Source organism: Penaeus chinensis, chromosome 28 (assembly GCF_019202785.1).
Source record: "Penaeus chinensis breed Huanghai No. 1 chromosome 28, ASM1920278v2, whole genome shotgun sequence".
Lineage (NCBI taxonomy): Eukaryota > Metazoa > Arthropoda > Malacostraca > Decapoda > Penaeidae > Penaeus > Penaeus chinensis.
Genome location: NC_061846.1, coordinates 11,189,454 through 11,206,953, shown reverse-complemented (window position 1 = coordinate 11,206,953; position 17,500 = coordinate 11,189,454). Strand labels below are relative to the sequence as shown.

The 17,500-nt window shown below is 37.0% G+C and overlaps 1 protein-coding gene across 1 annotated transcript in view; it reads right to left on the bottom strand.

Annotated features, from left to right (window-relative positions):
* Positions 1-5,477: 5,477 nt before the first annotated feature.
* The window catches only part of LOC125039939 (protein KIAA0100-like), a 22,421-nt gene continuing 10,398 nt past the window's right edge, over positions 5,478-17,500 (bottom strand). Inside the window, exons 20-39 of the mRNA XM_047634329.1 lie at positions 16,569-16,650; positions 16,023-16,186; positions 15,608-15,763; positions 15,285-15,488; positions 15,083-15,184; positions 14,824-14,926; positions 14,473-14,685; positions 14,173-14,321; positions 13,564-13,758; positions 12,930-13,087; positions 12,505-12,622; positions 12,286-12,408; positions 11,951-12,057; positions 11,680-11,827; positions 11,356-11,449; positions 11,038-11,130; positions 10,651-10,760; positions 10,174-10,386; positions 9,907-10,008; positions 5,478-9,628 (exon numbers count right to left, since the gene is read on the bottom strand). Coding sequence (XP_047490285.1) covers positions 9,578-9,628; positions 9,907-10,008; positions 10,174-10,386; positions 10,651-10,760; positions 11,038-11,130; positions 11,356-11,449; positions 11,680-11,827; positions 11,951-12,057; positions 12,286-12,408; positions 12,505-12,622; positions 12,930-13,087; positions 13,564-13,758; positions 14,173-14,321; positions 14,473-14,685; positions 14,824-14,926; positions 15,083-15,184; positions 15,285-15,488; positions 15,608-15,763; positions 16,023-16,186; positions 16,569-16,650 — 2,685 coding nt within the window. The 3' untranslated portion in view covers positions 5,478-9,577. The remainder of the gene's footprint in view (positions 9,629-9,906; positions 10,009-10,173; positions 10,387-10,650; positions 10,761-11,037; positions 11,131-11,355; positions 11,450-11,679; positions 11,828-11,950; positions 12,058-12,285; positions 12,409-12,504; positions 12,623-12,929; positions 13,088-13,563; positions 13,759-14,172; positions 14,322-14,472; positions 14,686-14,823; positions 14,927-15,082; positions 15,185-15,284; positions 15,489-15,607; positions 15,764-16,022; positions 16,187-16,568; positions 16,651-17,500) is intronic.

The following is a 17,500-nucleotide window of genomic DNA, read 5'->3' as shown; positions in this document are numbered from 1 at the left end:
GCCGTAAAAAAGCTGACACAGGCCGGGCCATATCTAGAAGGCCCGGGCGAAGCTAGAACTTCGCAAACCAACCCCCCCCCCCACAACCAAATTACTAGGATGGAGAGGTTGATGCTGGGAATTTGCCTAAAAGATCGGATGAGGGCGACATGGATCAGGGAACAGACAAAAGTGGAAGATATACTTGGGAGCATCAAAAAGAAAAAAAAAAAAAGGTAATGGGCAGGTCGGAGACAGGACAACAGAAAGTAACAAACTGGGCTCTAGAAAACTAAAGAGGGCAAAGACCAGACCAGTGACAAGATGGCGTGACGAAATACCGAAATTTGGGGGCCAAGACTGGAACCAAAAATGCAAGACAGACAAAGTTGGAAAGAATTGGGAGAGGCCTACGTCCTGCAGTGGATTGATTTAGGCTGAAGATGATGATGATCATATATATATATATATATATATATATATATATATATATATGTATGTATATATATATGTATATATGAATATGTACATATATACATACATATATATATATATATATATATATATATATATATATGTATATATGTATATATATGTATATGTGTATATGAATATGTACATACATACATACATATATATATATATATATATATATATATATATATATATATATATATTACATATATATATAAATATGTATATATGTACATATTCATATACACATATACATATACATACACACAAACACACACACACACACACACACACACACACACACACACACACACACACACACACACACACACACACATATATATATATATATATATATATATATATATATATGCGTGCGTGTGTGTGTGTGTGTGTGTGTACATTTATGGGTATTCATGTATGTATGTATGTATGTATGTAAATTAATATATTTCCTGAAACTACACATTTACTCATTTCAAACTCTTCGGCCAGGCTCTGTGCTCTTCGAAGTCCAACGGATTATAAGCCCTGTTTCCTCCGACCAATATATAATAATCTCCGTGGTACCGTTCAGTGTCATCGTTTAGATTTTAATTACCACAAGTTATGAATAGTGTAATGGTGTCAATAACTATAGGACAAGAACACTTTATGGAATGATCCCAAATTATTGATACGCAAGAGATAATTACTGTGTATGTAGGTATTGTATGTAAGATAAAACTCGCTTTAATCCGACGTCAGAATTTTCATATTGCTCCATAGCTCCCCAGGTTGGGAACCCCTGGGCTAGCCTACCAGCGGCTTCTCCTTAAATGATTTTAGCTTAGCATCCTCTGGGTGACTTTGTCGTGACAGCTAGCTTACACAGTCAGGAGATGGTCGGAATCAGTCATGTTGTTAATTATATACAACGATGTGAGAAGCTGAGAATTTTCTAAGAGGCATATGGACTGGTCACGAAATGGAGATCATCTTAATATTGAGTTGCAGAAAAAAAAGGTAGATGATTCGGCTTTGCTTTCGAAAATCTAGTTGACTGTTTATTACACTGTTAGTACATAGCGAAATAATTTGGTACGTAGCGAAATAATATGGAGAAAATTGTTTGTGTGCGAGTAAGAGAGAGAGAGAGAGAGAGAGAGAGAGAGAGAGAGAGAGAGAGAGAGAGAGAGAGAGAGAGAGAGAGAGAGAGAGAGAGAGAGAGAGAGAGAGAGAGCGAGGGAGAGAGAGAGAGAGAGAGAGAGAGAGAGAGAGAGAGAGAGAGAGAGAGAGAGAGAGAGAGAGAGAGAGAGAGAGAGAGAGAGAGAGAGGGAGAGAGAGAGAGGAGAGAGAGAGAGAGAGAGAGAGAGAGAGAGAGAGAGAGAGAGAGAGAGAGAGAGAGAGAGAGAGAGAGAGAGAGAGAGAGAGAGAGAGAGAGGAGAGGGAGAGGGAGAGGGAGAGAAGAGAGAGAGAGAGAGAGAGAGAGAGAGAGAGAGAGAGAGAGAGAGAGAGAGAGAGAGAGAGAGAGAGTGGGGGAGATAACTTAAAGACGGGAAAAGAAACAAGCAGACAAACAAACGGATGCACAGAGGTAGGACAGAAAGCCACATGGCCATATGGTAACTCAAATATAATCACCAAATAATTGCCCTATAACTACCAAATTAATACTGTATGTCTACACTGGACCAGCCTAGATTCTTCTTTCGGCATTTTCCTGGAAACCTGGAGCACCTACCAGTGATCAGGGGCAGGCATTCTGGGTCCTCGTCGACCGTGTTACCGCTGCACCGCGGAGGCCGCCCTGGATTTGCTAAGGCTGAATGTATCAGATAAAAAATCGTCGCATTATAATTACACTTTGGTTCCGTTTGTCCTTCACTCCGTCACACTTACAGTTTACGACCGAAATCATATTCCATTATTGTGGCTACGGACTTGAAGTCAATTCATTTTGGTATATAATGAGATAACTGACGACATAATATTAAAATCACTCACGCACGCGCGCGCACGCGTGTACGAATCTATGCCAATCCTATTCTAACTCGATTATATTACTTTCATTTTATTATTGTTATTATTACCATTACTGTTGTTGATATAGGTGTAATTGTTATTATCATCATTGTTGTTGTTATCACCATTATTATTATCATATCATTGCCATTACCATCATCTTTATCATTATCATACCATTGCCATTACCATCATCATTATCATTATCATAACATTGCCATTACTATCATCATTATCATACCATTGCTATTACCATCATCATTATCATTATCATTATCATTATCATTATCGTTATCATGACCATGATCCTTATCATTATCGTTATTGTTATCGTTATCATTGTCATTATCAGTATCATCATAATCAGTATTACCATTATTATTATTAGTAGTAGTATTATTGTTATTCGAGACAAGTACAATTCACTGAAGTAATTAGTTTATGCATATTTATTACTCACACGACTATCCGAGGGGAAGGTTAAAAAGGAACTTAGGAGGGGAAGGGGAAAGGGAAGGGAGGCAAAAAGGAAGAGGAAAGGGGAGAAGAAAGGGTGGGGAAGGGCTTAAATAGAAAGGGGAGATGGAGAAGGGGAAACAAAGGAAATGCGGGAACTTTAAGCAGAAAAGGGGGTGGGTAAAGGGAAAGAGGGCTCTGAAAAGGGGGAACTGGAAAAGGAGGGACGAGGATAAGGGAGTGAAAGAGATGGGGGATTTAATAACAAGGAAGAGGAGGGAAGTGAGAGGGGGCAGAGAGAAAGGGAACGGGAGAAGGAGAGGGAAAAAAGGGAGAGAGGAGGCAAAAGGTAGAAGGAGGAAGAGGAAAGAGGGAGAGAGGGGTACCTTGACTGATTTCGATCCATGGAATTTCCACAGGTTCCAGTAGTTCTAGAAAACATCTGTATGCACAGTACAAGGAGGCTACAAGTCTTGTGAACTACTTCAGTAGGTTGGATTATGTAATGACTTTTAGCTGACTGAAAAATTTACTCCTCTAATTTGAAACACGATATTTAGAATAAACTGTTACAATTTTGTTTACGTTTTTGCTCTTGAATTCAAGCATGATATTGATATACACAAAAATATTGCATTATATAAAGCTTAAATGTATCTGGTAATTTTCAAGTATTATTCATGATACAATGGTGGAGTGGTTAAGGTTACAAAATGTATGTGCTAGCCATCAAAGGTACGAGTAAAGAGAGGGTTGGTTGGTGATTATATGTGCTACACGTCAGAAGTCGTATATCAGTTCAGGAGGACAGGGATTACCAAGGGTAATTAAATCAAAGTCTCCAAAGGAAGATGTGTAGGATATTGCAAACACGCCCGTAGGGTAAGGTAGGGATTAGCAAAGCAGAAAGGGTATAAGGGCAATTAGATCACAGATTCAGTAAGAATGTCAGGCGGGAGAGAATCAAGGGAAAGGGATTGCTGTAACAATGAGTCACATCCAGGGGGAATCGTGAGAGATAGTAGGTTAGGAGAGGTGGGATGGTGCGGCTAGGTTAGGTTAGGTTATCTTGGGTCATGATGAGATAGTTCTGAATGTCTTCGAGAGTTTCTGCAATGGAGTCGATTGGTGAGGTCTGAGAAACAAAGGAGAGAGATGTTTGAGGGGTGGAAGGAGAGGTTGATGGAGAGGATGGGATAGATGAGAACGTTTAGCTTGTCTTGTGCGATGAATTGGGTGAGGAGGAAGAGGGTTAGGCACTGGGGAAGTAGTGACTGGAATGTCTGGAATAGTGGAGGAGGTTAGGGTGTTTGGATTTAGAATGGCAAAAGAATTTGACTGGGAGAGGGAGGGGGTGGAAATAGGATGGGGAAGAGATGCTGGGGGAGATGTAGAAACTTCTTTGGAGGAAAGGGGAGGAGTTGAGCGATTATTGGAGTAGGGAGTGAGAGAGAAACCTACCCGACATGCTTCCTGTCGGGCTTCGCGTAGAGTGAGGCCAGGTCTGAATCTGAGAGTTGCCACGTCAGATTTAAAGTTGAAGGAGGACAGCCCCTATGGGAGCGCCACAATTGCCACATGTGCGTGACTACAGAACAGTTTGATCGATTATGACCAGGTTGGACATATAGAGGGCATCGGGCTGTGGAACGGCAGTTTGGCAGGATGGCCTAGCCAAAATCTATATAGATCATGGGCCTAGACACAAACAATACTGACATTGACGGGGGGAGTTAATATGGTCAGACAGGGAGGGATTCTCCGCCAATGTAAACAGTAAAGGAGAGGTCATGTCTACGGAAAATAATATTAGCAATATTGGTGAGGGACTTACGGCGGCCTCTAGGGGGAATGATGTAGCATTGCAATGCTACTGCATCATAGTCTATGAGGCAGGCGAGTAAGTTTTCTCCACAATATGACAAATGTTTGTCACAGACAGGGCAGTATATTGGGGAGATAGACAGTTCTGGTACAGGTATTGAGGATACGCAGGAATGGGTTTGCCAGTGAAGTCTGTCAGGGTTGATAATGTTTTAGCTTAGGTTTCAGTTGTACCAGGGACGAGACCTGATTATTGGGCTGCGGAGGGAAAGTTTGCCTACTTGTTTTTTTAAGACATTGCTGGGAAAGGTACCATTTGCTTGGGTTAAATAGAGTATATAGGATATTTGTAGAGGTGGAAGTACTAGTAACACGGGGGCGTGTGAAAGAGGGAGTAGTGTTGAGAGAAGTAGTAATGCGGAGAGGTGGGCAATAAGGTTGTAGTGTAGTAATAAGGGAAGATGGGGTAGTTGATGAAGAAAGCTGTGGGAGTGAGGAAGTTGGAATGTTGGGAAAAGAGGAAGATCTCCTAGAGAGCTAGACAACTAAACAGGGGAATACTGTACCCATGGCTCCTCAGGATGTTCATGACCTACAAGACAGAAGTTTAGGGCTGAGGCCTAAGGCAGGGGTGATCCCCAGCATTGGGTCCCAGTCTCCGTCTCCTAAACCCCCCATGGCAACAACCAGCATGGAATTGGGGGAATGATACAAGGACATGAAAACTAAAGAAAAACAAATACTTTGCATCAGACTTTATTCCATCAATATCAGAATTAAATACATTGTTGTTATCCAACTTTAAATAATAAGTATCCACTACATATATTATCTTGAAACTGCAAAATCTTGTCTTCCTGTAATAGTAATTACTTTCAAAAGGATGATAATTATTAGTCTGAAAAATGTGAACTATAAACCAAAGACTTATAAAGGCAGTGTTCTGTAATCACAGTCTAGCTAACCTATCAGTAATTTATCACTCAATTTTATTGCCGTTTTGGTTTCTTGTTAACAAAAAAAATACTTACTTCATACAATTATACAGGAATTAAAAAATATTCTGATTAACATCTGTGTAAAACAATATATAGAGTTGTCCCATATGTGTCTGTCTATGAACAGAACACTGGTCGCTGAATTGATTTTTTTCATATGCAGAGGCATGTACATAGGTATGCATATAAAAGCACACATACAAATATACACCTGCATGTATGTAATTTAAGTATCACTCAGGCATATGCAAATGCACACATACAAGCTCATTCTCACTCATTGACACATACAAACACACACACACACAAGCATGTGCACACGTGTACGCACACACACTCACTCACTCAAATATACAACAAACTAGAATTTTACTAAGCAAATGCGATACTTCAACCCATTTTCTTCAGATATATAATACAAGGAAATTATTTTACTAGAACAAACACACTGCCATTTCGAATCACAAAAAGCAAAATCTAGTGTTGCTTTAGGTATAAAAAAAAGATATCATGCAAGTCATTCATTTTGGTACAACAGTTGTTATATATCTATAAGAAACACTTGATTATTCCTTCATTAAATGATTTTAAATCCAAATATTCAAATGCATAATACCTTTAATAATAAAAGAAACTTTCTAAACTACTCATAAAATCATGTCATAAAAAGTTCCCAACCTAAATAATCCAGATACCCTAAGAAAACTTGTCATATATGCATAAAAGTTCATATACATTTGCATAAACAAAATAGATTCTTCTAAATGATAAGGAGCACCTCAATTATGCCTAGATTACACAGTTGCCAAAACAGCTTTTTTTTCCTGAGAAAACTAGCAATGCAAAAGCTATGAAAGATCAACACAGACATGATGCAAAAGGGGGAATTAAGGTGCAAATCTTTACAATTTTCTTTTCTAAAAGACAAAAAGGAAAGATACTGTGTATTCTGGATGGTATAAGGTAATCAATATATTAGTTACATGTATTCTGACCCACAAATGCTTGTTTTCTCAGTGATACAAGGATGGACTTTTCAAAAGATATTTCAAACTGTGGTTAAACACTAACCAAAATAGCATAAGAAAATAATACTGTATACAATACCATCAAATATGATTTATAGGCCTGATTTGATTTGAACTTAATGAAGGTGAAAAACTATATCTGTTATAATGATTTTTATCCACTCTTTGAATATTATTCCATTCTGATTAATAAAATAATTTATTCTCAAGACGGTGTAATTCCTACAGGAACAGTTTAACACTGATAGATGAAGCAGTGAACAATTATCATCACAAGCAGCAACATCTGGTGAATGTAGGAACATTAATTGTATTGCAGAACTAGAAAAACTCAAAACAAAGAAAAAACAGACACATACACATACACCTTCATATGACATTTTCAGGTAAGACAAAATATTATATGCTTATCTACTGAAATCTTTGGCTTTATAATCAGGCCCTTTGACTACTTCCATTCTACAAGCAGTGCAACCATTTGGTTCATACAGAAAATAAAAATGCAGAATCAAAGGCTAAGAGGCAAATCTCTCCTTTCATATCGATGATTACCTCTTTCCCATTTCCGGAAGGTGATGAGACTATGAGAATATCAAGAAAACCTCACTCCCCAGATACAGTGTGCACAAAAAGCATTTGGTGTATGTGACTGGCAAATGCAATAATATAAACTACCAAAATGTCATGTACCAAAAAGAAGTGTAGTAAAAATATGAAACATTAGGGTACTAAAGTAGTGCATGTAGGGTTTTACATTGTGTAGATATGTAAAGAAATATCAACTTCACCAAACTCAAATCAACCTGCCTTACAAAATCATTATGTAATACCTTTCCCCTAATGTTCAGATACTTAATTCTCACCACGTACAAAGGTAGTTGCATATAAAAAAATAACAATAATCAATACCCAAGTGTAATTGACGTGCACTTATTATGGGAATTAAAATTCACACTACATACTAGGTACATTTTTTTTTTTATATTATCTCTGCATTAATAAACTATACTATTTGTGTATGACAGAGAAAAAAAGGGAAATATGTGCATATTCTCATGAATTTCTTTATATGAGGAAAATATATGGGTAGTAATCAAACTTATGTTAATCAGGCTTATATTTTCATTTGGCTGGAATATGTCCTATTGTATAGACAAAGTAAAGAATCAGAGGTTAACTACTTTATAATTTTTACAAATTTATTTTTTTAAGTAATGGAACTATTAAAATATATCAGTTTTCCTAATGTTACAGAAGTAAATATAACAAATAATTAAAGTTAGTATAACAGTAATCAATTTTACTTTACATTAAAATCTCTATCAACAAAGCAAGACTTTATTTCCCTAAATCAAAAGGGGTATATTTTTTTTTTTTCTCAAAAACAAATCATATGCAGATGTGAAATGAAAGCAAATTCATTTATTAACCATTTTTTTTATAAACTGTCAAGATATTCTGCAATAAAGAATGAGTTAATAAGGAAGTTAAAAAAGACAAGAAAATTTCAGTATATGCAAAAAAATAGTGGGCTTATACTATAGATTAAAATATTTTAAATCTTCTCATACTGCAAAAAAAATCAACAGATACCATTACCCTAATTAAAGCATTGCACGTTAATAACTAGATACAAAAATATCAATCACTAGTTAATCACAATTTCTACACACATGTTTACCGCTCCTTTCTATTTTTCCTCCTCTTCCTCCTCCCTCTTTTAACCCTTTTACTTGACATTCATTCATTCATATCAAGTTAAATGTGCTTGGTCTTAACTTCTCACACATACATGTTATCTCATTCATGGTTCTAAGACACTCTCATGCTGTTAATATTGTCTACCTGAAAAATGAATGAAATATTTGGTACTCTTGTTCATCATTTATTCTTTGTTAATATGAATAAGAAAGAAGATCGAAAGGAGAATACGAATATGAGTTTTTCTTTCTAAAGAGAATTCAAAGAACTTCCTTAGTATCAGAGCCAAGATGAACTGACTAAGTATTGTCAAAGTAGATCCATGAATAAAAGTGAACCTCATATATTATCTTCTGAAAAAATGATAATTCAGAATGTGCATCTTTCAAAATTTCATTGCTATCTTTATCAATAAATTACATACTGGATGTAAAGAATATCTCCTACATCTCTCTTTAAAGTCTTAACAACTAATGCACCATTTTTGGAACTAGATTAATGTCATGTGCTACAATAACATTACATACATAAACTAAAAATAATTTTGAAGCAGAAGATATTTAAATAATCTTTTTTTAGTAATAATCATATAATTCTTATCTGCTACATTCTTGAGTTTCCCCTTAATATCACAGAAAAACTCCTGATACTATGTGTTTCGCCATATAAATTTTGGGGAGTCCAGAACACATTTCTATGATGACTGAAATTGACCAGTAAAAAAAAAAAAAAAATTAAATAAATAAATAATAATAATATTAATAATAACAACACTAACAAAGAGCCCACTAACATGCTCTCAAATACTTAAGGCAAATAAGTGATACAAAGCAAAGAATTCACAAAATCAAAGACACATAACATGATACTTCACCACCAAAAAGCAAAATCAGCTGCATTCTAACTTCTTTAGTCTTAATCACAGATCAAAAGCTCCATTACAGCTAAGTTATATATACTTATCATCATTACTTCTATTTCTTATTCCAGTATGGGGAAAAAATATGAAGAAATATGTGAAGTTACATTTGCCCTTCCACCATACTTAAAAAACAAGCAATAAGTTTCCTTCAGTATGTGAGGTTGAGCAACTATGACGTGTTGCCTGGTAGGCTATCTGTTGAACTTGAACAAGCTCTTCTTTGTACCTTTGGACTCTGGTGGCTGTGGGCAAAGGAGAGAAAAAAAGAAAAGAAAATAAGGGAGATTAGTAAATTAGCTTTTAATGAATGGTAGAATCTGAAAGGGCAACATTTATGATATCTGCAGTATAAGACAGATGTAATGAAATTTGAGTAAATATTTTAATGGTACTTTCTTGTTTTCCTATTCCTGGAAAAGGGAGAATGAAAAAGAAGGAAAAAGTGAAAAATAATTACACACATAAATATGCACAAAAGAGAACAAATAAAAAAGGAGAGAATGAAAGAAAAAAAAATTACCATCAATTTGCTTCCCAACAAGAGTCGAGCCTTTTCTTCTTCATTGGGTGTGGCCGCTTCATCTGCCCGGAAGTGAGCCAGGTTCAACTTGTGTTTGATGGCCTGGAGGTTATAAGGGAATAATATTAACAAGTACATGCAAAAATCAGCACTAAACAAAAAGTGATATATAGCAATAAATCAACTAATTAATTGGCAAATAAATAATTCTGAATATACCAAATATGTAATTAATCACATTAAATTGTAAAGGTATCAACTGCTCACCTGAGACAAGAGAGCTGATTTGGAATCCTGCTTCATAGCCATTAGGAAGTCAAGCCATGTCCATGTCACATTGTGGTATTCTAGGGTCGGCACTACCAAACGGAAGTTTGATACATCCTCAATGTTCTTTTCCTTTTTGCCTTTGTAGCTGACTCGCACTGGAAGCTCTGGGATCTTTATATAAACAAATAACTTGTTCTGCTCAGCTCGTTGCTGCATAATGGGAGAAAAGACAGGGTTATTTTCTTTTCTTCTCATCAATAATGAAAATTTACCCAAAGCTTTACAGCTTTTTCATAAATCACAAAAAAGATATGAAAAAAAAAAAAAAAAAATCCCTACAAGACATATATATAATAAAGTATACAGAGTGAAACTCCCTTCCTAAAAACATAGGCCACAGTAAATGAAAATACATCAGTATACCATATACCAAAGCAGTAAAGCCATCAGAACAAGCAGTCTGCATCAATTTACCTTCATAATCTCTACATCATCCTTATCTTGCAGAGCCACATAAAAGTTGGACTCCTTGTGAGATTTCCGCAGCGATGCTTGTTTCTTGCTGCCACGTGTGCTCTGGCCTCCTGGGAATAAAGTTGGTTATTTTAAAGACCACTGGTAATGAACTAACTAAACACTGCAAATTCATAATCCAATTAACAGAGAAATATTAGAACTAAATTAACAAAGTGCATTTAAAAGTGATAACTTCCATACATTTGATAACTTCACCACTTGGAATGTAACAATAAAATGATGGGCAAAAGGAAGATATAATAACAATTATGATAATAAAGACGACAATGATAATTCTATCAATCACATAAATGACAAAAAGAAAAGTTTTTCTTCCAGTAATACCTGATGAGACCTCACTCCCTGCAAACTCCTCTTCTGTTGTGTTGTCTGGGAAGCAGAACTTCATCATTGTTTTGAAGAACTGATAGGTCAGGGCTGTGAAATTGAACAATTTACTTAACATTAGTATGAATGCTTGCATAGTATCATATTTCTTCTAGAAACTAAAATAAATAATAAACAAAGATGAATATTTTTTGCTTTGGTTTTAAACAATAACATATTTCCAACTAAATCTACCTTAGAACAAAAGTTATAATCAGTACAACTGTAATCTATTATTGCTATTTGCTACAAATCAATGAAACCGGGAACTCTTACCAATATTTAGAGGTACAACATTAACCTCAAAGTGTTCAATGATAGATATCCCACCACATGGGGGCTTCTCTCTGCAGAATATTCGTAGAGTCCTCTGAAAATACAAGCAGATGCAACTAAAATCTCAACTACTCAATAAACACAATAACACACAATTTTTCTTACAAGAGGTTGAAAAGAAAGAAAATAAATAAATAAAAGAAGATGGTTTATGATTACAGAGCTACTATGACTTATCTTTCTCTAAAACATTAACTTTTCATTCTTACTGGGAGAGCAATAGAAAACTTGATTGCAAAACTATTATAATGCAACCTGACATACCTGACGATCAACAGGCATGTTCATTTGCAGCTCAGAGGGCATGAGAACCTCTTGGTAAATTTGATTTGGCAAAAGGTTCCTCATAGTGACATATCCAAGTTCCAAAAGATGTTCTCCACTATCATCTGCATTGGTTTTCTTTGTGTACCTGTGATAATTTAGCAATTTTATTATTGCATTGCTCTATAACTTTTCTTTGCATTCATGTCTTTGAATAAATATAGTATTTTTCATGTAATTCATTTACCCAGGCAAAACACTATTAACTTACAAGAAATTTGAGAGCACCAGATCTGCAATACCTAGCTGTCCATCCTTCTCTGTCAATCGCCACTGAGCCTTCCTGAAGCTAACTTCATTCATCCGGATCACTTTCGTCTTGGAGAGAAAGAAGACAATACAAGATATAAGCTACCTCAGCAGATTTGATCTGTTTTACTGAACAGATTTTCTTCACAAATTTCCTCCAGCAGATGCAGTGTCATTAATTTGATAATATCATTCTATACTGCATACACATAATCAAACTGAGATATTATATCAGAACTCTGAAAATCTCAGGAAGCAAAGAAATTAGTGGAATAATAAAGCAAACCAGAAGGTTACCTGCTTGTCTCCACCTGATGATGTCCACTTGTGATTAGCAGAGAGCTGGGTTTCATTGTACAAGTGAATTCTCATGGCTAATTCTTCACTCAAGGCATTAACTTTTTCTTTGCACTCTGCCACCTACAAAAGTAAAATAATTTAGTGATCACACACACAAAAAAAGAGATTTAAAAGAAATTATGCACCACATTAATCACACAAAAATACTATCCTTACCTGCTTCTCTAATACTTCTTTTTCATCTAATTTTTGCTGATTGGTTGGGTCATTGAGTAGGTGTCTTTGGACAAGATAGACTTCTTTCTCTAGTGATCTCAGCTGTGACAGATGATACCTGTAAAGTCAATTAATTAATGTACCTTCCTCATACATATTACTGTTACAGTCTTACTGGAAAGTTGAGATTAGAAGGGTGATGAATAGCAAAAATACTCTATCTGGTTGATAATTGCAGCTAAAATACTACTACTACTGCTACTACTACTACTACTACTACCACTATTACTACTTTAAGTTCAATTGAAATGAAATGCAAGCTGTTTCTCTGCCAGACTCTGCAGTAAATCTGAAGTTAAGTGGCTACATAGATATAAACATAAACATCCACTTCAACACAACAAGACCAAGTGATTCCTCCTTACCTGACTTGATTCTGCAGCCTGATGATGGGCTTTCGTTGGTCATCTCTTGAGTAGAGCTGGAGCTGGAACCTCATGCGGGCAACAGCCTCACTTGCTTCCTTTTTTTTGGGATCCACATACAGAAGCAGGTTGTTCAGGATGTCTACAACCATGTTATACTGCAGGGAGTAACGAAAGGGCATAACAAGGGGATAGTGGGGGAGGGGGAGGGGGAGGGGGAGGGGGAGGGGGAGGGGGAAGGGGAGAGGAAGGAGAAGAGAATAGGGAAGGGGAGAGGAAGGAGAAGAGAATAGGGAAGGGGAAGAGAAAGGAGGAGGAGGAGGAGGAGGAGGAGGAGGAGGAGGAGGAGGAGGAGGAGGAAGAGGAGGAGGAGGAGAAGGAGGAGGTAAGTGAAAGGAAATGAGAAAGAAAAGGAGAGAGAGATGGAGGAGAAGAAGGAGAAAGAAAAGAAGAACGTGAAGGAAGAGGAGAGGGATAAGAAATAAAAGGATGAGGAAGAAAAAGGAGGAGGAGGTGGAGAAAAGAAGCATAAGAAAAATTACAAAAGTATAAAATTTGGAAGATAAAATTAAGACTAATGACACCTTTTCCTTAACTTTTATATTTTAATATCAATTTGTTTAAAAACACATACCTGCAGGGAGTTAGTGCTTGCACAGAGGTCATGATGGACTAGTGTGAAGGTGTCAACAGCTTCCACATTGCGGCTCCAGAGGTCATCTTCAGGGAGTGGGGGATGAACTTCTTCCAGAAGAGAGACATCCAGGCCAGTTTCACCATAAGCCACATAATAAAATTCACACTTGCACCTTGATACTATGCGTTGCAGCTGTTGTTGGGAAATGTTAAGTGTTAGGCCATGTGTACAAGAACAAGGAGGAAAAAAGCAAAATGAGGAAAAAAAGAGAATAATTTGTCACTGCCTCCACCAACTTGTGAGTTGGCTTGAAATTATTTTCAATATCTTGAATTAGTGAAATGCTGAACCTTCTTATCCCCTCCCTGATAGGTCATGCCGTGAGGCGTCAAAACAAACCACTCGATACATTAAGCTGGTGATTCAGCTTGATGTACTGAACTCCCGTGCTCAAAGTCAGCGCATTGCCATTGATCTCCAGAGCGTAGAGTTTTTTATTTTATTTTCTTCACCCATCGTCAAGGGGTTAAATCCATTATACCACACATGAAAATAATTTGTTCTTTGAAAACTAATTCAAGGACAGTAAAATACATAAGCACTTACTTGAAGTTCATCATCTTCATCCATTGAGCCAACAGTCTGAGAGACTACTCCACCCACAGACTGTCCACTTCCCACTATGTCAGCTACTTCATTGATCACTTGCCCATCTTTCTCTTCAATGTTGTCCAATGTCAGCCACATTATGTTATCTGAAGAGAGTGGAAAATTGACAAAGGCATGCATACATACACTCACCCACTCACAGGCATGCACATATATGATATGCATAAGCAATGACTAAGAAAGAAAAAGAGATTCAGAAAAAAAAAAAAAAAAAAAAAAACATGCAAGCATTCTTACCCATCTGTGTCTCCTTGTCCCCAGCACTACTAACAGTGGCATAGTACTGCATGCATTCTAGTGACCCGAACCAAGTGGTCTTCGTGACAAGGGAGTGATCCTGCCACACTGGACGGTGGATGCGCTGCACGATCTGTGCATTGGCAGCACTAAGGATCACATAGCCATTTGTTTCACAGCCCTTCAGAAGCACTTGACTGTTGACCAGAACAACTGCAAGAAAGTAAATTTAAATTCAGAGGAGCCAAAGCAGAAAGGGAAGGAGTAGAAACAGATAAAGATCATAACAATAACCTTGGGCAATTCATGATATCATACCATTATCAGGGTGAAAGATTATAGAATACTTACTAAGCCACTTCTTGTGAATGACATCATCAACAGTGTAGGCTTTAACTCCATGGGGTATCTGGTCTCTGGGCTCTGTGTTTGAACAATCCTCACTAAATGCAACCTGAAATAACATTAGTTCGTCTTGAACACTTGATCATTTTATGAGCACACATAAAACACACAGACACACAAGCATTCATAGTAAAGCAACTAAAGTGAAGAAATCAAAATTCTGTATAAAACATTAAGAGCATCACCTCCTGAATGCTAAACTCACTTGGTTGTTATCAGCTTCAGCAATAAGCTGTTGGAGCATGGCTTGAGCATGACCAGACTGAAGGCGTGACATTGGCGATGGTGTGGCTTGGACTGGAGGAACCTGAAGAACGACACTTATGAAAAATTCTTTATTCTTTCTGATAAGAAGACATGGAACTGCTAAAAACACTAATAAAAGGAATATCTAGCCCTTCACTTGCCTGCAATGATGCTGTTGGAGAGGTTAGGTTCTGTTGGGTTGCATTGTCTGTAATGGATCGGCTCCTAGGCTTCTGGGGTGTAGAGGCCTCTGGATTGTAGCTCTTTATAATGTCTGGGGTCAGGTTTCGCCGGAGCTGCTGTGACTTGTTCCAGGAGTCGTACAGGGCAAAGACGATGTCTCTGTTGTTAGTGGTCCAGGCTCCCTAGATAAAGGAAATCAAGCAGTTATGCATGTACTTATCAATTTGATATAAGTGTTTTTCTTCAGTATGCTAATCATAGTAATACAAAAGGGCAAGCAAACTGTAAAAGAAACACCTACCTTCAAGCCATGTACTACAAGACGGTGATTGGGCTTATCACGAAGATTTGGATCTGGAGTAGAGTCTGCTGGTGTGGGGGTGAGGGTTTCTCTGGTGTACTCTACTCGGTTTACATTTAGGAAATAAAATTTTTCTACAGGTGCAGAAACTGGCTCCTGAAATGTAAGGGAGACAAAAAATTTACAAATATATCAATAATGATAAATCAATATATATTTCATCTTTCATCATCATCATTTTCTCACAGCATTCATGTACCACTACCTTTACTTTGTTGATTATCTAAATGGATCCATAAAAAAGACTAATATTGTTTGAAAGATCCACTATACAGAAAATAGGTTTACTCAGACAATTATTAATAAAAATTACCAAAATCAAAACTTTATCTGAACACTTGTCCTTCCTACATACCTGTGGGCGATCCTCTTCGTCACTGAAGGCGGTGTAGTCCTTCATTGCACTTTGAAGCCAGACTTGGGCCAGGCAGAGTTCTGTGTTGAGGTACACGATGCCCCAGCTACTGCGAGGACGGTGACGTAAACCATCGTTGACTGGGATCAACGTTAACTTGTGCTCTGAGAAAAGAATAGGTGTGGGTCATATTAGCTGAACTTTCATGAAGTATTGTCAAGTATATTTTTAACTTTTACACTTTTTTCCCATGTTGTGAGGAAAATATGAACTAAACACTTTTATGAGTTTAAACAGAATACAATGAATAGTTAGTCTTTTCTCCTGAAAAAGGTAGCTTATGGGTTAGACTACAGCTCTATGTTAAGTGAGTCATACAAATACACCTTAAATATGAAAATACCACTACCTTTACTTTGTTGATTATCTAAATGGATCCATAAAAAAGACTAATATTGTTTGAAAGATCCACTATACAGAAAATAGGTTTACTCAGACAATTATTAATAAAAATGAACATACAATACACAATACAGTACAACTTACCAGAACTAAGGGACAGTCTTTCACCACTGAGGTGGAATCCTTTTCTGACTCCTACAGACATCCAGTACCGTACATCAAAGCGCTATAGATAGAACATTGTTAGGAATGAATCTTTGATGAATCTGTTTGTGCGTACACATATATTCAAAAGGTAAAGGATAAAGATAAAAGTCAACTGCCCTGTAAAGGTGGATGACATTACAGGACGCATTCCTGTTGTGCAAGCCTATCAATTGAAATCAGCTGGATGTGGAAGTAATGTATGTCTCTCAAGTCCCCAATCCCCAAATCTTCCCTGTCTACAGTGTGGTGGACTGGTAGTAACTAAATAACCAGTATCATGGAAGGTCACTGCACTTGCATTCAACTCTACACAATCTAGAATCTTACAGGGGGACAAGATGGTTAGAATCTTACGGGGGGACAGGATGGTCAGAATTTTACAGAGGAGCAGGATGGTAACAATCTTACAGGGAGACAGGATGGTTAAAATCTTACAGGGGAACAAAATGGTTAATACATTACATAGGGACAGAATGGTTAGAATCTTCCAGGGGGGAAGGAATTTTAGAATCTTACAGGGTGACAGAATGGTTAAAATTTTCCAGTGGGACAGGATGGTCCGAATTTTATAGGGGGACTGGATAGTTAGTTTCTTACAGGGGGAAAGGAGGGGGCTGTTGACAAAGAAACCGAGACTGAAAGGCATTTGCAAGTTGTTTAGTAATACAAAAATAGAGGTAATGGGGATGAAACCACCATTTCTTTTATGCAACAATAGTCTGCCTGCACTGAAGTTAAATCAGAAAGTAGTCCACTACAAGTAACAGCACACTTGCATACTCAAAACAATTAAAATTCAGAAAAAAAGCAAAGGGCAAAGGCAAGAACTAAATAAGACCAAGAAAAGAGAAGAAATTTATAAAGGAAGA